General features: G+C 44.7%; 1 protein-coding gene across 6 annotated transcripts in view; it reads right to left on the bottom strand.

The window, feature by feature from the left end:
• Positions 1-20865, bottom strand: part of LOC143960961 (patatin-like phospholipase domain-containing protein 6) — a 121254-nt gene that overhangs the window by 31427 nt on the left and 68962 nt on the right. For all 6 annotated transcript variants that reach the window (XM_077470023.1, XM_077470026.1, XM_077470025.1 and 3 more), the window contains exons 14-17: positions 18354-18440; positions 15778-15855; positions 14904-15106; positions 438-569 (exon numbers count right to left, since the gene is read on the bottom strand). In XM_077470023.1, coding sequence (XP_077326149.1) covers positions 438-569; positions 14904-15106; positions 15778-15855; positions 18354-18440 — 500 coding nt within the window. The remainder of the gene's footprint in view (positions 1-437; positions 570-14903; positions 15107-15777; positions 15856-18353; positions 18441-20865) is intronic.

Here is a 20865-nt window from a genome sequence, read left to right as displayed (position 1 = left end):
TAGCCTGATTATAATGGGTGGAGTTACAAAACTAACAGACTGAGCATGACAGACTAGCCTTCTCCTTGCCCACCTCTAGATTGATGTTTTTTGTGGGAGATTCCTACGTGTTTATTGGTCAAATGCAAACGACAGTCCTTCTAGAAAGCTCTGGGTCTCTCTTGGCCTGTTTTCCAGTTGTGTATGGCTAAGGCAATTCTATAATGATTACCTATGACAGGAGACAGGATACCCTTCAACTGGCTCTAGATAACATGAAATTAATAAAATCACAATTTCCAGTAAGAAAGAGCAAAGGGACCCACTAAGGAAATATACAAGATCTCTGTTTTTAACATAGAACGTCAACAGATTATTTTCTCTCCCCCGTCCCATCAACCTGCATTTACCTGCTTTTAGCTCTGCATCAGTGCATAGATATACATCTCTAGCCTTACCTGTACAGTTCTTTACCAGCTTCAACTCCAATCCAGTCAATGGCAAAATCCACTTGTCTCACAAAGGGAGACACCCGCTGAGCAACAGAGTGAGCCACAGCGAGCAGCACACGGGGGTGGGAGCGCAGGATCCTGAATGACAAAAGATGCTGTGAAATGACTATAGGAGGTAACAAATGTATTCGCATATCAGAGGATCTGAACTGCCAGCCACAAATCTATCCCTTTCTTGTATTTGTTAAGCTACATTACAAAAATGGCAGCCAAAATCCAGATGGCTGTCAGGAACAGAGCAATAATTTCTAACTATTTTTTGAAAATGACAGTTGCCAGGCTGTTTTGGTGACCCACTTTGATCCATTAATCTAGAGCTAATAAGCAGCATTGTTCCAGGAAAGGGACATAGTTTTGAAGCAACATAGTCAGCATGATAGCCAGGCAATTAGCATTTGCAGAATGGGAAATCTGCTGGGGCAGGCTCGCTATTTCTTTCAGGAAAGATTTCTTTTAACAACATCTTAACGTAACCACTTGCCTGCTGGGCACATATACCTCCTTCCTCCCCAGGCCAGTTTTCAGCTTTCAGCACTGTTGCACTTTGAATGAATGCAACACTGTATCCAAACACAATTCTATCATTTTTTTCACACAAATGAAGCTTTCTTTTGTTGGTGTTTTATCACCACTGTTTTTTTATATTTTTTGCTATAGAAACAAAAAAAACATTTGGGAAAAAAAAATAATCTTTTTTTTTATAGTTTGTTATAAAATTTTGCAAACAGGTAATTTCTCTCCTTCACTGAATTTCACTGATGAGACGGCACTGTTGGGCACTGTTGAGGTGGCAATGATGAGGTGGCACTGATGGGCACTGATGAGGCTGAAATTATGAGAACTGATGAGGCGGCTCTGGTGGGCACTGATAAGAAGGCTTTGATGAGGCGTCACTGATAGGTGGCACTGATGGACACTGATAGGTGGCACTGATAGGAGGCACTGAGAGGTGGCACAGATGTGAATTGATAGGCACTTGTAGGCGGTAATGGTAGGCAGCACTGATAATGAGGCACTGATGGGCACTAACTGACAGCACTGATGGGCACTGATAGGTGGCACTGGTGCGCACTGATTAGCAGCACTGGTGGCACTGGGTGGCACTAATTAGCAGCATTGGTAGGCACCGAGGCAGGGACCGATGACCCTGTAACAGCAGCCAATTACCGGCTTTAGTCTTTTCTCCTCACACTGATCGTGAGGAGAAAAAAAGCTAATAACCAGCTTCTGTTTACTTCTGTGATCAGCTGTCATTGGCTGACAGCTAATCACGTGGTAAAGGGCCCGCCGTGATCGGCTCTTTACCCTTTTCTGTGATTAGCCGAGTCCGAAGGAATATTGGCGCCCTCCTGGCACTGGAAGCACTTGCTGTAGCCATTATTCGGCTATAGCAGTGATAAATATATGTATATGCTGTGAGCATATATCACCCGCACCTCACCTAAGTCATTTTAATGAAGGCAGCTGCTGTTGTGACTGAAATGTAATACGCAATTAAAACACTGGATATAATCCGTGACTAAACAGCGCTTGCTACTTTTAACAATATTGTGAAATACAATCTTATGAATCCGTGGTAAATTAGAAAAATATAAACATTAAATATGTGTCAATGTGAGATCAAAACATAATCCCTATAAATAAAAATTATGAAGCAATACAACATAAATGTGTTCTAGTCCATGTATCAAACAATCTCTCTACAGTATTGAACTGCTTGCATGGAAAAATAAATAATGAATTGAAAGAAAACAAAAATGGATAGGAGCTGATCAATCAAGCAGTCTGTATTCCTGTGTAGATGGTTGACAGGTGCAGCCGAAGTCTTGATTGCATACAACCCTGTTCACACAATACTGGTGTACATACTGTGACTTATAAAAAAAGACAGGCAAAATATGGGATCTGGGTCCCTACTCACCAGATCCTATTGACCCTCTCTGTCTTACGACAGGAGGAGTCAAATCGGGCTTGTATGGTCACCGTGACCAACTGCAGATCTCCAGCCGGGATAGCTCATCCTCTCTAAACACCGGATGGCTCAGGCATGAGCTTCCACAAACATTCCTCTTCCCATCTACACGACAGGAAATTGGGATGTATCTAGTTTGTGGGGTCACCATCATTGTATGCTATTCCTCCTATTTTTCACGGTCCACTGTGTCATATGTGAATAAATTCCCTGTCATGTAGGTGGGAGGGGGAATTTTGTGGAAGCTCATGCATGAGCCATCTGGTGTTTAGAGAGGACAAGATATCCCGGCTGGAGATCTGCAGTTGGTTACGGTGACCATACAAGCTTGATTTGACTCCTCCTGTCCTAAGACAGAGATGGTCAATAGGATCTGGAGTAGGGACCCAGATCCCATATTCTGCCTGTCTTTTTTGGAATTTATGTACAAGACTACACAACATGTCCCTTTCACAGACATATATATGGTGTACTGACTCAAATGGGTCAATCTCATCATTCCATAGTGCCTAATGCAATCAATAGTGATTTTAAATTATAATGACAACAGAAACTACCCAAATGACCCTGATGAAAAGTTTACATACTGATTTTGGCCTGATAACATGCAGACAAGTTGACACAAAGGGGTTTGAATGTGCTGCACTGACGTTTCTTAATTCTGAGTTATGGGGAAAGTAAAAGAGTTGTCAAAGGATCTGCGGTAAAAGGTAGTTGAACTGTATAAAACAGGAAAGGGATATAAAAAGATATCCAAGGAATTGAGAATGTCAACCAGCAGTGGAAAATGAGGGGATCTGTTGAAACCAAACCATGGTCAGGTAGACCAACTAGAATTACAGCCACAATTGCCAGGAAAATTGTTCGGGATGCAAAGAAAAACCCACAAATAACTTCAGGTGAAATACAGGACTCTCTAAAAACCATGTGGTGAGGTTGTTTCAAGATGCACAATAAGGAGGCACTTGAAAAAAGATGGGCTGCATGGTCAAGTCACCAGAAGAGATCTACTATGCAAATGCCATAAAGTATCCCGCTTACAATACGTCAAACAGCACAGAGACAAACCTCAAACCTTCTGGCACGAAGTAATTTGGAATGATGAAACCAAAATTGAGCATTTTGGCCACAACCATAAACGCTACATTTGAAGAGGAGTCAACAAGGCCTATGATGAAAGGTACACAGGTGGATCGCTGAATTTTTGGGGATGTGTGAGCTACAAAGGCACAGGAAATTTGGTAAAAATTGACGGCAAGATGAATTCAGTATGTTATCAAAGAAATACTGGAGGAACATTTGCATTCATCAGCCAGGAAGCTGCATGTGGGACCTACTTGGACATTCCAACATGACAATGATCCAAAACACAAGGCCAAGTCGACCTGCCATTGGCTACAGCAGAATAAAGTGAAGGTTCTGGAGTGGCCATCTCTGTCTTCGGACCTCAATATCATTGAGCCACTCTGGGGAGATCTCAAATGTGCAGTTCATGCAAAACAGCCCAAGAGTTTACAGGAACTGGAGGCTTTTTGCCAAGAGAAATGGGCAGCTTTATCATCTGAGAAGATAAAAAGCCTCATCCACAAATACCGCAAAAGACTTCAAGCTGTCATTGACGTTAAAGGGAGTAATGCATGGTATTAACAACTGGGGTATGTAAACTTTTGATCAGGGTCATTTGGGTAGTTTCTGTTGTCATCAAGATTTAAAAAGATAAACACAGTTGATTAATAATAAATGGCTTTAGCGAAACACTAACCATGAATGAAAGAAATGTTTTTGTGTTATTATTCATATTCTCTGAAAAATAGCCAAAAATCATAAATTCTGCCAGGGTATGTAAACTTACAGTGCCTTGTGAAAGTATTCGGCCCCCTTGAACTTTTCAACCTTTTGCCACATTTCAGGCTTCAAACATAAAGATATAAAATTTTTATTTTTTGTGAAGAATCACCAACAAGTGGGACACAATTGTGAAGTGGAACGAAATCTATTGGATTTTTGAAACTTTTTTAACTAATAAAAAAATGAAAAGTGTGGCGTGCAAAATTATTCGGCCCCCTTGCGTTAATACTTTGTAGAGCCACCTTTTGCTGCGATTACAGCTGCAAGTCGCTTGGGGTATGTCTCTATCAGTTTTGCACATCGAGAGACTGATATTCTTGCCCATTCTTCCTTGCAAAACAGCTCGGGCTCAGTGAGGTTGGATGGAGAGCGTTTGTGAACAGCAGTTTTCAGCTCTTTCCACAGATTCTCGATTGGATTCAGGTCTGGACTTTGACTTGGCCATTCTAACACCTGGATATGTTTATTTGTGAACCATTCCTTTGTAGATTTTGCTGTATGTTTGGGATCATTGTCTTGTTGGAAGATAAATCTCCGTCCCAGTTTCAGGTCTTTTGCAGACTCCAACAGGTTTTCATCCAGAATGGTCCTGTATTTGGCTGCATCCATCTTCCCCTCAATTTTAACCATCTTCCCTGTCCCTGCTGAAGAAAAGCAGGCCCAAACCATGATGCTGCCACCACCATGTTTGACAGTGGGGATGGTGTGTTGAGGGTGATGAGCTGTGTTGCTTTTAGGCCAAACATATCGTTTTGCATTGTGGGCAAAAAGTTTGATTTTGGTTTCATCTGACCAGAGCACCTTCTTCCACATGTTTGGTGCGTCTCCCAGGTGGCTTGTGGCAAACTTTAGACGAGACTTTTTATGGATATCTTTGAGAAATGGCTTTCTTCTTGACACTCTTCCATAAAGGCCAGATTTGTGCAGTGTACGACTGATTGTTGTCCTATGGACAGACTCTCCCACCTCAGCTTTAGTTCTCTGCAGTTCATCCAGAGTGATCATGGGCCTCTTGACTGCATCTCTGATCAGTCTTCTCCTTGTCTGAGCTGAAAGTTTAGAGGGACAGCCAGGTCTTGGTAGATTTGCAGTGGTCTGATACTCCTTCCATTTCAAAATGATCGCTTGCACAGTGCTCCTTGGGATGTTTAAAGCTTGGGAAATCTTTTTGTATCCAAATCCGGCTTTAAACTTCTCCACAACAGTATTACGGACCTGCCTGGTGTGTTCCTTGGTCTTCATGATGCTCTCTGCGCTTTCAACAGAACCCTGAGACTATCACAGAGCAGGTGCATTTATACAGAGACTTGATTACACACAGGTGGATTCTATTCATCACCATCAGTCATTTAGGACAACATTGGATCATTCAGAGATCCTCGCTGAACTTCTGGAGTGAGTTTGCTGCACTGAAAGTAAAGGGGCCGAATAATTTTGCACGCACCACTTTTCAGTTTTTTATTTGCTAAAAAAGTTTAAATTCTGTTCCACTTCACAATTGTGTCCCACTTGTTGGTGATTCTTCACAAAAAATTTTAATTTTATATCTTTATGTTTGAAGCCTGAAATGTGGCAAAAGGTTGAAAAGTTCAAGGGGGCCGAATACTTTCACAAGGCACTGTATGAGCACAACTATATATATATATATATATATATATATATATATATATATATATATATATATATGTACACACATATACACACACACACAGTATCTCAAAAAAGTGAGTACACCCCTCACATTTTTGTAAATATTTTATTATATCTTTTCATGGGACAACACTGAAGAAATTACGCTTTGCTACAATGTAGTGAGTGTACAGCTTGTATAACAATGTACATTTGCTGACCACTCAAGATACCTCAACACACATCCAATAATGTCTAAACTGCTGGCAACAAGAGTACACCCCTAAGTGAAAATTGGGCCCAAAGTGTTAATATTTTGTGTGGCCACTATTATTTTCAGCACTGCCTTAACCCTCTGTCATGGTCGGTCCCGAGTTCCAGCAGCCCATGGAAGACTTACCCACAATGTTGGTCCGTTGAGCGCTAATAGGTCTTCCCGGGCGCGCGTTAGCGCGAACGGACGCACGCGGGTGCGAGCAGGTACGATCGGGCGCACGCGGGTGCGCAAGGTTGCGAACGTGCGCATGCGGGTGCGCGGGGTCACGGTCGGTTGCACGGTTTGACGTGGGCGCGAACGGGCACGCCGTGCGACCGTTCTTGGCGCCCAGAAGGCTTCTTAAGTGATTCATTCTAGTGGCCCGTTGCTGTCCTGTCTACAGCGTTCCTGAGAGTTGCCTCTGATTACCTGATCGTTCCTGTCTCTGATCTACTCGGCTTGTTCCTGATTATCCTGCTTGCTGCCAGCCCTGACCCCCGGACCTCCTGACTATTCTTCTGCCTCCTCCTTCGGTACTTCTGCTGCCAGCCCGTTGACGACCCGGCTTGTGTTGACCCCGCTTCTGCCTGCTGTTCCAGTCCGTGTTCTGTGACCGCTGCTGCCTGCTGCCTGCCTGCCAGCCGTTCCCGTGTGCCCACCTACTTGCTGCCAGCTGCTGACTTCCAGCCACTCCAGAATCACCTGTCTTCATCCACTGCTGTCTGACGCCAGTTCCTGGACCAGGCCCACCTACACGGACTTGGCACTTGTGCCCTCTGCCCTCCAGAACCCCTGTTCCCACTCTCAGGGGATCTCGAGCCAGAGGCACTCCGGGCTCCCACCACCAGGTACGTGACAGTACAGGACAGCCATGTCCGAGCCCACGCAGGGAGCCTCTCCAATGGACGAACTTTGCCACCATCTCGCAGGCCTCACTCAAGCAGTGAAGAGTTTACAGGAGGGTTACAGTCAACTGGAGGAACGGGTCCAGGCCCTGTCTACCTCCTCTCCTGCTACTTCCGGAACTTCTGCTACTCCTGCTGTAGTGATGCTGCCACCCGAACCCAGGGTGCCTACACCCGAGAGATTTTCCGGAGATCGAGGGAAATTCCGGGCTTTTCGGAACTCATGTGAACTGTTCTTTGCTCTACAGCCGAGGACCTTCTCCCTCGAGGCTACCAAGGTGGGCTACGTGATCTCTCTGCTAACCGGTGAACCTCAGTCTTGGGCCCACCGTCTACTAGAAAAGAAGGATCTCTCCCTTGAAACCTTGGACATCTTCTTCCAGGCCATGTCGCGGTTGTACGAAGACCCACAACTAACCGCCACCGCTGAAGCAGCCCTGCATTCGCTGCAGCAAGGTCGCCGACCTGTAGAGGACTACGCGTCGGAGTTCCGACGCTGGAGCTCCGACACAGACTGGAATAACGCGGCATTACGCTATCAGTTCCGGATGGGCCTATCGGAACCGTTGAAGGACGAGCTCGCCCGAGTGGGCATTCCAGAGACTCTAGAAGCCTTGGTGGAACTGGCGATCCAAATAGACAGGCGGCTGAGAGAACGCCGCCTGGAGCGGTCTTCAACCACTTCTCGTCCGGTATGGATGCTTCCTCGGGTCCCCAGCTCTCCTCATCTCACCCCTCCTGCTGTCACCACGACAAGTCAAGACCTCCCTGAGCCCATGCAGCTGGGCTTACTCCGGCCTTCCTTAACGCCTGAAGAACGCCAACGCCGCCGGGAAGGAAATCTCTGCCTCTACTGTGGTGGGTCTGGACACTTCGTGCGCAATTGCCCTGCTAAGCTCCGTAAGTCCCTCTTCGTATCTCCTGCCCTTACGTTAGACTGTCCTAGTGCTGCCTCCCATTTGACTGTGTCCTTTTCTTTGCAGCTACCAGGAGGGAACGTCCAGACCAACGCCATTATTGACTCGGGAGCTTGCAGTGGCTTTATGGACCTAACCTTCGCCTCTAAACATAACATCCCTCTTCGGCCCAGGGCAAGGGGACTTTCTATACATCTGGCCGATGGTTCCACCCTCAAGTCGGGACCTGTAACCCAGCAGACTCAGCCCCTGTTAACCACTATTGCCGGGACCCATCAAGAATTACTCTGTCTGGACATTATTACTTCTCCCTTCTTCCCTATCATTCTCGGCATGCCCTGGCTGAGGGCACATAACCCCCTTGTTGACTGGACCACCGGGGAGTTGAGATTCCCCTCACCTTACTGCCTCCAGCACTGTTTGTCGGGAACCGACCAGGCCTCTTCTTCTTTGCTCTGCCTGGAAGTTGACGCAGAAACCCGCCAAATTGTACCATCTGCCTACCATGATTACCTGGACGTGTTTAGCAAAAAGGGTGCGGAGACCTTACCCCCTCACAGGCCATACGACTGTCCCATTGAATTACTTCCCGGGGCAGAAATTCCCTTTGGGAGGATCTTTCCGCTATCAGAGACTGAGTTGGTGACCTTGAAGTCCTACCTGGACGATAATCTCAGGAAGGGATTTATACGTCCCTCCACTTCACCGGCGGGAGCAGGGATCTTTTTCGTGGAAAAAAAAGACCAGACCCTGCGCCCCTGCGTTGACTACCGGGCCCTTAATAAAATAACGATTAAGAATCGTTATCCCCTACCACTTGTGCCGGAGCTTTTCCAGAGACTGGGGTCAGCGGCAGTATTTTCGAAACTAGATCTCCGGGGGGCTTACAATCTGGTCCGCATCCGTGATGGCGACGAGTGGAAAACTGCCTTTCGTACTCGCTTCGGGCACTTCGAGTACCTGGTCATGCCCTTCGGTTTATGCAATGCTCCCGCCACATTCCAGCACTTTATCAATGATATTTTCAGGGACTACCTAGACCTGTTCGTCATTACCTATTTGGACGACATCCTGATCTTCTCCTCCTCTCTGGCAGAACACCGGGAGCATGTCAGGAAAGTACTATCCCGACTTCGTCTGCATGGGCTATACGCCAAGCCGGAGAAATGTACCTTTGAGCAATCAAGTATTCAATTCCTGGGGCTGGTAATTTCTGTAGATGGCATCGAGTTGGACCCTCAGAAAGTCTCCGCTATCCGAGATTGGCCCGCTCCCACTGACAGAAAAGGGGTCCAGCGTTTCGTGGGATTCGCAAATTTCTATAGGAAATTTATTAAGGGGTTTTCCACTATTATAGCCCCCATCACCAGACTGACCAGGCAGGGTCTGAAGTTTCAATGGTCCCCAGAGGCTCAGGAAGCCTTCTCTACCCTGAAGGACTTATTTGTGTCGGCTTCCATCCTCAAACATCCTGATCCAACCCGGCCCTATATCTTAGAGGTTGATGCCTCTGAGATCGCGGTTGGGGCGATTCTCTCCCAGAGACATGGGCCTAGGGCCCGCTTGCACCCAGTAGCGTTCTTCTCCCGCAAGCTAACCGAAGCAGAGGCAAATTATGATGTCGGAGATCGAGAGCTATTGGCCATTAAAGTGGCCCTTGAGGAATGGCGTTACCTGCTGGAGGGGGCTACGCATCCAATCCTCATTTACACGGATCACAGAAACCTGGAATACTTGAAGTCCGCCAAGAGGTTGAAGCCACGCCAGGCCAGATGGGCTCTTTTCTTTTCCCGGTTTTTGTTCCACATAACTTATCGCCCGGGTTCCAAGAATACCAAACCGGACGTCCTGTCCCGAATGTTCAATGAGCCAGAGACCTCTCCACATCCGGATACCATCCTGACCTCAGGGAACTTTCTTCTTCTTCAAGCTGATTTGTTGTCCCTGATTAAGCAAGTCTCCGTTGGTGCCACTCCTCCACCTAACGTCACACTTCTGGCCCAAGATGAACTTCTCTGGCATGAAGGCAAAATTTTTGTCCCCCAGGAGGCTCGGGTGCCAGTCCTCAGTGCATGTCATGACCACCCGTTGGCCGGCCATTTCGGCGCCCTCAAGACCACCGAGTTGGTCCAGCGCACCTTTTGGTGGCCCCAGTTGAGATCCGACTGTAAAAGATACGTGGAGGCTTGTGCCATTTGCATCCGTAATAAAAGCAGCAAGTCCAGGGCCTGGGGCCTGATGAAACCATTACCTGTTCCAGAGAGGCCTTGGCGGATGATTTCGATGGATTTCATCGTAGAGCTTCCTCCATCAGAAGGCTACTCCACAATCTTCGTGGTAGTAGATAGGCTAACCAAGATGACCCACTTCTTGCCGATGAAGGGCACCCCTTCCGCTGCAGAGACCGCTGAGGTTTTTATTAAAGAGATCGTGAGGCTGCACGGTGTCCCCGCAAACATTATCTCGGATCAGGTAGTGCAGTTCACGTCCAAGTTTTGGAGAGCACTCTGCAGGGCCTTGAAAATTGATCTCTGTCTCTCGTCTGCCTACCACCCACAGACCAATGGGCAAACAGAACGGACGAACCAGACGCTGGAGCAGTACCTACGCTGCTTCTCGTCCTTTTCTCAGGACAACTGGGCTTCCTTGCTCCCGTTAGCGGAGTTCGCTTATAACAACTCCATCCATTCTGCCACAAGTCAGTCTCCGTTCTTCGCCAATTACGGCTTCCACCCCTCATTCTTGTCCCAAGACCTGCCTGAAAGCCCGGTACCAGCAGTCCAGGAGAATATCGACTTCTTTAGTGCCAATAACAAACTTCTGCAGGAGACCATGGCAAAGACCCAAAGACATAATAAAGAAGTCTTTGACAGGAGGAGAAGGGGGGAGCTTGAACTCAAGGTTGGGGACCAGGTGTGGCTCTCCACGTTGAATCTAAAGATGGCCTGCCCTACTAAGAAGTTGGGACCAAGGTTTGTGGGTCCCTTCCCAATTGTAAAGAAAATAAAGGATGTAGCATTTCAGCTGAAACTGCCAGAGTCATTCCGGATTCACCCCGTATTCCATGTGGCGTTACTCAAGCCAGCCGTCCCGGACCCCTTCGTCAGTCGGAGGATTGTCCCACCTGAACCTGTGGTCATCGACGGTGAAGTCGAGTACGAGGTGGAGTCTATCTTGGACTGCAGGCGTAGACGGAATCAAGTTCAATTCCTGGTAAAGTGGAAAGGGTACGGACCTGAAGAGAATTCTTGGGAACCTGAATCCAACATTCATGCCAGGAGACTGATTCTCGCCTTCAGAAGGGCCCATCCTAGTAAAATGGCCCAATTGGGCATCCGGAGGCTGCCCCTTGGGGGGGGGGGCAATGTCATGGTCGGTCCCGAGTTCCAGCAGCCCATGGAAGACTTACCCACAATGTTGGTCCGTTGAGCGCTAATAGGTCTTCCCGGGCGCGTGTTAGCGCGAACGGACGCACGCGGGTGCGAGCAGGTACGATCGGGCGCACGCGGGTGCGCAAGGTTGCGAACGTGCGCATGCGGGTGCGCGGGGTCACGGTCGGTTGCACGGTTTGACGTGGGCGCGAACGGGCACGCCGTGCGACCGTTCTTGGCGCCCAGAAGGCTTCTTAAGTGATTCATTCTAGTGGCCCGTTGCTGTCCTGTCTACAGCGTTCCTGAGAGTTGCCTCTGATTACCTGATCGTTCCTGTCTCTGATCTACTCGGCTTGTTCCTGATTATCCTGCTTGCTGCCAGCCCTGACCCCCGGACCTCCTGACTATTCTTCTGCCTCCTCCTTCGGTACTTCTGCTGCCAGCCCGTTGACGACCCGGCTTGTGTTGACCCCGCTTCTGCCTGCTGTTCCAGTCCGTGTTCTGTGACCGCTGCTGCCTGCTGCCTGCCTGCCAGCCGTTCCCGTGTGCCCACCTACTTGCTGCCAGCTGCTGACTTCCAGCCACTCCAGAATCACCTGTCTTCATCCACTGCTGTCTGACGCCAGTTCCTGGACCAGGCCCACCTACACGGACTTGGCACTTGTGCCCTCTGCCCTCCAGAACCCCTGTTCCCACTCTCAGGGGATCTCGAGCCAGAGGCTTACGAGAGGCCGCTCCCTGCACTCCGGGCTCCCACCACCAGGTACGTGACACCCTCTTGGGCATGGAGTTCACCAGAGCTTCACGGGTTGCCACTGGAGTCCTCTTCCACTCCTCCATGACGATATCGCAGAGCTGGTGAATATTAGAGACCTTGCGCTCCTCTACCCTCCATTTGAGGATACCCCACAGATGCTCAATAGGGTTTGGGCCTGAAGACATGCTTGGCCAGTCTGCCACCTTTACCCTCAGCTTCTTTAGCAAGGCAGTGGTCATCTTGGAGGCGTGTTTGAAGTCGTTATCATGTTGGAATATTGCCCTGCGGCCCAATCTCCGAAGGGAGGGGATCATGCTCTGCTTCAGTATGTCACAGTACATGTTGGCATTCATGGTTCCCTCAATGAACTGTAGCTCTCCAGTGCCAGTAGCACTCATGCAGCCCCAAACCCACCACCATGCTTGACTGTAGGCACACATTTGTCTTTGTACTCCTCACCTGGTTGCCCCCACGCATGATTGACACCATCTGAACCAAATACGTTTATCTTGGTCTCATCGGACCACAGGATATGGTTCCAGTAATCCATGTCTTTAGTCTGCTTGTCATCAGCGAACTGTTTGTGGGCTTTCTTGTGCATCATCTTTAAAAGAGGCTTCCTTCTGGGATGACAGCCATGCAGACCAATTTGATGCAGTGTGCGGCATATGGTCTGAGCACTGACAGGCTGACCCCCCACCCCTTCAACCTCAGCAGGAATGTTGGCAGCACTCATACATCTATTTCCCAAATAAAAACTCTGGATATGATGCTGAGCACATGCACTCAACTTCTTAGGTTGACCATGGCAAGGCCTGTTCTGAGTGTAACCTGTCCTGTTAAACTGATGTATGGTCTTGGCTACCGTGCTACAGCTCAGTTTCAGGGTCTCTGCAATCTTCTTATAGCCTAGACCATCTTTATGTAGAGCAACAATTAGTTTTTTTCAAATCCTCAGAGAGTTCTTTGCCATGAGGTTCCATGTTGAACTTCCAGTGACCACTATGAGAGAGTGAGAGCGATAACACCAAATTTAACACAAGCCACATGACACCGGGGAGGGAAAATGGCTAATTGGGCCCAATTTGGACATTTTCACTTAGGGGTGTACTCACTTTTGTTGCCAGAGGTTTAGACATTAACGTGTTGAGTTATCTCCAATACCCGCTCTTATATTCGTGATACTTTGGATTTTTTAGAAAAGGTAGAGAAGTTTAATATACCCCCAGGGGCTGTATTAGTCACCTGGGGATGTAGCCAATTTGTATACAGCTATTCCACATGAGCTAGGAATTGAAGCAAGCAAACGCCTTCCAAAACAATCGGGGCTTTATAGTTCTGCTCAAATAGAATTTATTTTAAAACTATTGCGGCTTGTATTGGAAGAGAATTTTTTTCTGTTCAAGGATACATACTATTTACAATTGACAGGCACGGCGATGGGTTCTAATGTCGCCCCCCCCCCCCATATGCCAATGCATATATGGATATGGTGGAAAATGCATTTGTTTATCATTGTAAACTGTTTGAAGATAATTGTCTGGCATATTTTAGATTTATTGATGACGCCTTTGGCATATGAGTGGGCGACAGTGAATCGCTATGGTTATTCAATGAATATCTCAACTTTTCCCTCTTCTGCTTTATATATATATATATATATATATATATATACACACACACAGTATATACACACACATAGATATATATATATATCTTCATTTTTCATCATTCATTTTTTATTCTTTAATTTTTATTGTTACACTCAGTATATTGTGACATTAATTGTAAGGTTTACTGATACTTGATTCTATGCTACTATATTATATATATTTCATGTTATTTTATTTTACTTAACCTATTTACCCACCAATTGATCGCATTGGGCACTAGGAAATCATGAATTTGACCCATAAGGGGTTACTACCATTTGAGTCAGTACACCATATATAAGTATGTGAAATAGACATGTTCTGTAGGCTCTGAAGGAGAGAGAAAACTTGAAACGAGTTAGCCGATGTGACTACAAGTATTTTAGAATTTCGCATATGGACATAAGCAGATGATTTTATGATTATGCTATGACAGCAGTACTGGTTTGTGAGTATATTCACCTCTATTTTATTAAATAAAAACACGTATGGAGGATAATGCGCTAGGCTTATGCGCCCTCTGTGTTCTTCTATGCTTTCAGTTGATTTGGACTTCGCCAGTCTTTGGAAGGCAGCGAGGTGTGCATTATCCACATATACTAACCTGTCAATATGAGAGTCTTATTTTATGTTGGGACTTAACGCACAGAGCAGGAGAGTGAACATTGTTATATGCTCTGAAACATAGAGTGGGACCTGTGCCCTCAAAAGAACCCAAGAAAAGGATTTATGGTGATAGCAGTGATGATTAAATACCACCAAAAGAAAGCTCTCTTTCTGTGAAAAAAATAATATAAATTCCATTTGGGTACAGTGTTGCCTGACCAATTGCTAGTTAAAATAGCACAGTGCTGAATAGAAAACAAATGCCAGGGCATGAAGGGGGTAAAACCTTCTGGAGGTCAAGTGATTAAGAAAGATACAGCATCAATTTGTGGGATTAATGGAAAGATGCCAATTGTGTCTTGGAAAATATTACTCTGTTCTATACTGCATACTTTATAAATTATAATAATAATGATATGCATAAAGTATGTGTATTGTGTGTTTAGGGCCCCATTACACAGTGTCCACAAAAATTTATGAAGAGTACAGAGAGACCTACTGGTAGAAGTGAGTGCGGCTCAGGCACAGGAAGGAGCTGTCCTGCACGGCTCTGATAGTGAAGATCAGAGGCTCCCCAGTGAGAACTGTCAGTTGTCCAATCATTTCTCCAGGAGCAGTCACAAAGATACAGGAGTCCTCTTTCCCCGTCACCCCTTGAAAGACATGAAGACGGCCCGAGAGCACAAAGTGCAGTCCAACATCCTGAAAGGAAAAAAGAGTGGTCATGAGCAGGGGTGGACTGACAACTCATGGGGCCCCCGGGCAATAGGAGATTATGGGGCCCCCGGGCAATAGGAGATTATGGGGCCCCCAGGCAATAGATCATGGGGCCACACAGTATACACACACACACACATACATTATACACACACAGACACACAATATACACACACAGAATACACATGCATACACTGAAAAGGTACTGGAGAGGCGTGGCACCTATAATCTTGGGATTTTTTTAAAAAACACATATTTTTACATACTGTCCCTGGTTTTATTGAGGCTGGCAACCCTGATGGGGCCCCTTAGTGGCATGGGGCCCTTGGGCAGTGCCCGAGTGCCCGAATGGTCAGTCCGCCCCTGGTCATGAGAGATGGGAAAGTTTGGAATAATGAATTTTAGAAAAATATCTTAAAAACATATTTAAAACTTATCGTCACCCATGGAAACCACTTAGATTTTCCCTTCCCCCTTTCCAGTGCAGCATGGGAAAATAAAAGGAAGAATATGATTGCTATAAGCATTACAGCAGTTCTTCTTTAAAACACTATCATCAGTAGGACATTCAAGTGGTGGAGAGATGCATTATGAGACTTTGAGCAGGAAATAGTGCAATAGAGTAAATGCTGAGGTTCTTCACATCTTCTGCTTACATGGTCACCCTTCTGGGCAATTACTGTCTCGGCCTTTACGTGATGAAGAGTAAGTTTGTCCTCAAGTAATGATAGATCCTGCAACACAAACATTTTGAGTTAAAGTCCAACTCCAGATACCATATAAAAGTGAGAAAGTGATCCTGCTAACTTTTTATTTGATGGCCATTAACAAGAACAGGGAGTTAGGTGGAATCTCTCTAAAGGGGGCACAGACAGCAATGAAACCTTTTTTTAAACTTGCGGCAATTGATTTATTTGATCTTGATTGTTAGAGTGATCCAGATGACGCCATTCTGGAGATGCAATTAGGGATGCCACATGAACATCAAAATATTTTTCTGAAATCCCCTTTTGTTTATTCACAATAAGATATCTGATGTTTTGGGGCCACAAACCTCTGACATACCCCTTGCTTGTGATCTAGGCAACCACTCCTAGACAATACAGGAAGTAGAAAGAACTCTTCCCCAATCATGACAGACAGCATTTAAAACATGGCTGAAATCCTTTAGTCATTCTATTCAAAACTTTTTAAAAAAAGTTTTAACTGTATTAGAGCTTTAACCACTTCAGTACTATATAATATTACTTCCCTTCCTGCCCAGGCCAATTTTCAGCTTTTAGTGCTGTGGCACTTTGAATAACAATTGCGAGGTCATGCAACACTGTACCCAAACTAAATTTTTATCATTTTGTTCACACAAATAGAACTTTCTTTAATCACCACTGGGGGTTGTTTTGTTTTTTTGCTATATAAATAAAAGAAGACCAAAAATTTGGGAAAAAAAAGAGTTTTTCTTTGTTTATGTTATAAAATTTTGCAAATAAATGATCTTTCTTCATGAATTTAGACCAAAATGTATTCTGCTATATTTCTTTGCTGAAAATACCCCAAATCAATGTATATTTTTTAGTCTGTAGCAAAGTTATAGACTCCACAAACCATGATATACAGTATATCTGAAAATGTATCAATCCCGATGTACTGGCGGCCTTTTCTTGAGGCCCATAAATGTCAGGACAGTACAAATATCCCCCAAATGGCCTGTTTTTGGAATGTAGACAGTTCAAGCTATTTAGTAAGAGGCATGTCGTCGGGGATCAGGGACACTGACTGGTGACAGTATGGGAATAAAAAAAAATTAGAATTTTCTTTTTAATACTTTTTTTATTTTATTTTTTATTTTAATTTTTTTAACACACTTTGACCAGAGCAATATAATTTTACCATAGTGATGTTAGGGAAGTGATCGATATTTTTATTTTTACATATTATGTTATGGGGAGACCTGTTCTGAGTGGAACCTATCCTGGTAAACCGCTGTATGGTCTTGGCCACTGTGCTGCAGCTCAGTTTCAGGGTCTTGGCAATCTTCTTATAGCCTAGGCCAGTGATGGCGAACCTTGACACCCCAGATGTTTTGAGACTACATTTCCTATGATTCTCATGGACTCTGCAGTGTAGTTTTGCATCATGGGAAATGTAGTTCTAAAACATCTGGGGTGCCAAGGTTCGCCATCACTGGCCTAGGCCATCTTTATGTACATTACAACAACAATTATTTTTTTCAGATCCTCAGAGAGTTCCTTGTCATGAGGTGCCATGTTGAACAGATCCAGTGAGAGAGAGAGTGAGAGCAATAACACCAAATTTATTACACCTGCTCTCCATTCACACCTGAGACCTTGTAACACTAAAGAGTCACATGCCACTGGGGAGGGAATATGGCTAATTGGACCCAATTTGGACATTTTTACTTTGGAGCGTACTCACTTTTGTTGCCAGTGGTTTAGACATTGATGGCTGTGTGTTGATTTATTTTGAGGGGACAGCAAATTTACACTGTTGTACAAGCTGTACACTCACTACTTTACATTTCAGCAAAGTGTCATTTCTTCAGTGTTGTCACATAAAATAAAATATTTGCAAAAAAGTGAGGGGTGTACTCACTTTTGTGAGATACCGTATATATATATATATATATATATATATATATATATATATATATATATATATATATATATATATATATATATATAAAACATACATTATCTCACAAAAGTGTATATATATATATATATATATATATATATATATATATATATATATATATATATATATATATATATATATATATATATATATAGTTTTGTGAGATACTGTATGTTTATTTCTTTTGCTGTTTCATGAAATAATTTTTTTATGGTTATGTTGACAACCTGTGGTCGTTGTTTTAATTACACACAATTTTCTGTGTATCCTCTTATATAATGCAACTTCCATCCTCATTATGAGTTCCTGTGCTCTTCTTGCAAGACACACATTGAGGCTTGGAAAGATATTCCTTTTGACTTCAAATGCCAACAATGCCTACTAATTCATATTGGTTGCCGCCACTCTTGCATGCAATAAAGATATCTATGGATGTCAAGTGTTTGTTGAGTTCAACTATGTGATGAAGATTGTCTGCAGTGATTTTCTCTGCTAGCGTCAGGCCAGGTATAGAGGTGTCAGAAAGAGGTAAGTCACTATTACAATTATTGGAATCAGAATAATTATGTCGACCACTTACTTCAAGGTCCATTTGCTTGGCTAGCTGTTTCGTTCCATTCTCCAGCAACCTCCGCATATTCTCTTCAGACTCCCAGAAAAGTATCTCCTGTTGTAATATATTCATAATTTTTTATTTCACTCTCCAACAAAGCACATGGTACAGTCAACAGATGTAGTCTTCATTTAATTAAGAATACAGGGATATATCACAGTATAATGAGACCAAAGAAGGTCAGGTCCACATCACAAAATAGAGATCTAACACCAGTCTCAAAAAGCTATATACCCCAGTCCAGTGCAAAAATACATATCAATAGAGGCACCCGTAAAGTTATACACACCAAGTTTGTGTTCTGGGAAACTAATGCTGAAGCCAAGATAGCATCATTTTAAAACATAAGGGATAAGAGACAAGTCTTAAGTAAAGGGACATGAGAAGACCGGTTTTCACCAAGTGAACCAGATGAACATGATAGCCCACCTTCACTAAGGTGGAGCCTGCACTACCAGTGTGGACAAATAGGATGCATAGCCCTACGAATATTTGAAAATCACGCCAATAATACCACGTTTCACAAAATTGTCTCACAGTTGCTGTTAAATGTTCCATATCATTAATCCCATTGACTACTGCTATCCAGTGTCCAATCGAGGGTGGGTCCACACTCCTCCACTTTTGTGGAATGCACACTTTGGTGGCATTAAATTGGGAGTAAACTCCCATGCATGATTTTTACCTATAGGTAAGTCTATATTAAAGCTTACCTATAGGTACAGTAAATATTTTTAAACGTGCACCGTTTAGGAGATATTTACTGTACATGCAGCCTGTGATGTCACCGGCGCATGTGCTCTGAAGGAACATCATACCTGTGCAGTTCCTTCAAAGTCCTGTGCCATAAATGGTGGCTCCCAAGCACATGCACAGGAGTGACTTCATCACGCCTCCAGCGTCTCACACAGCCAGAGTCCGCAAACCCAGAAGGAAGGCCAGGTTAAGATGGAAGCGCCTTCAGCGGTGACAGTGCGATGCTGGAGGGCTTCGTTCTAAGGTAAGTTTCACATAATGACATTGCCTTACAGGTTTAAAAAAAAAACACTGCTTCAAGCAGGGGAATCAGGAGAGACTTCTTGTGCCTGCAACACAAGAGTGGAGTGAGGTGTAGGAGAAACAACTCAGGACACACCTCCAGAAAAATATCGGTGATTTTATGGATTAGCCATCTGATGTCTTACCAGAAGGGACATATATGGAGGCATGACCAAAAGAGATGTAGCAGCCTACTAGATTCTTGATGACAATGCCAGCCCATCTGAGAAACATTGGGACAGATCTTATGAAGGATTTCCTGAGTCTTACACCAACAATTTATACCCCGCCTCCTGATACCCACAGGAGAGAGAGGATTGGTGAGCAAAGTAAAGAATCAGTTCCCTCTGCGCAAGGGGTTTGTTTCTTGTCAAGGTCATGTTGCCATTTTAGCAGGAACAGGTTGTTCAAATGAGGATAATGGCGCCTGATTTACTCTACTCAGCTTGATCGTAGCCCTCCAAGAATCCAAGGGAGGGGTGGGGGAAACCATGGCTTGGATCTTTGGCATTGTCCACCATCATCCCCATGACAGGAAGTGGTGTACCTGAAATTGATTGATCAAGAGAAAAGCTTTGAATTTTGCATCCTATAAGCCCGGGAGAAAATCCAGGGCCCCTATTACTGGGGACATAAGAGTGGGTGTCAGGGGCTGGGATCCTAGACAGCCCACTTTGGCCAAAACTGCCACCATAGTACCTACCATAGGGTGCAATTTCACCTCAAACAATAGAGGTATGGTCTACCACAGGGGGGTCTGAAGTGGACAAGGTGACATATTTTGTTCTGGGCCCACCCAGCCCTTTTCTAATCTCTGTTTAATACAAGCTAATGTATGGGACATATGAATTGCATAATAATATTTAATGCATACCCCCTCTTTCCTTAGGTAGTACAAGAATCCGGATCGAACTGTGTTCGATTTGATAGCTCTATAGAAAAATCAGGAATCCTACTTTATGTGCAGAGAAAATAGCCACTGGGAGAGCTTGTAAAAGAGAAGTCTTGGTAGGTCTGTCATTTTTTAGAATGATGTTACGCCCAAACAACCTAAACATCTGCTGGTGCCAGCACTTCAGGTCAGTCCTAGTTGACACCAGCCAGGGAAGAAAGTTTTCTTTAAATATCTCCAACAGGGAGGAGGTAAGATAAATGCCCAAATATTTGATTTTCTTCTGAGCCTAGGTGAAAGGGAAGTTGGTTTCAACTTGATGCAATGCCTCGGGAGCTAGGTTAATATTTAGAGGCTCGGATTTGTGAACATTGACTTTATAGTTGTCAGGTCTGCATAGATTTGTAACTCCTGTAGGAGGTTGGGGATGGTTGTGTCTGGGCAGATGGTGAAAAAAAGGAGGTCGTCAGCGTATGCTGTGACTTTATGATGTGTGTACCATCTCTTGTTTTATTACACAAAGTACAGCAAATCAACATTATATTACAT

This window comes from Lithobates pipiens, unplaced genomic scaffold (genome assembly GCF_037356315.1).
Source record: "Lithobates pipiens isolate NorthernLeopardFrog02 unplaced genomic scaffold, aLitPip1_a1.2 Scaffold_8, whole genome shotgun sequence".
NCBI lineage: Eukaryota > Metazoa > Chordata > Amphibia > Anura > Ranidae > Lithobates > Lithobates pipiens.
Note: the sequence above shows the minus strand (reverse complement) of the source record. Positions and strands in the feature narration are given on the sequence as shown.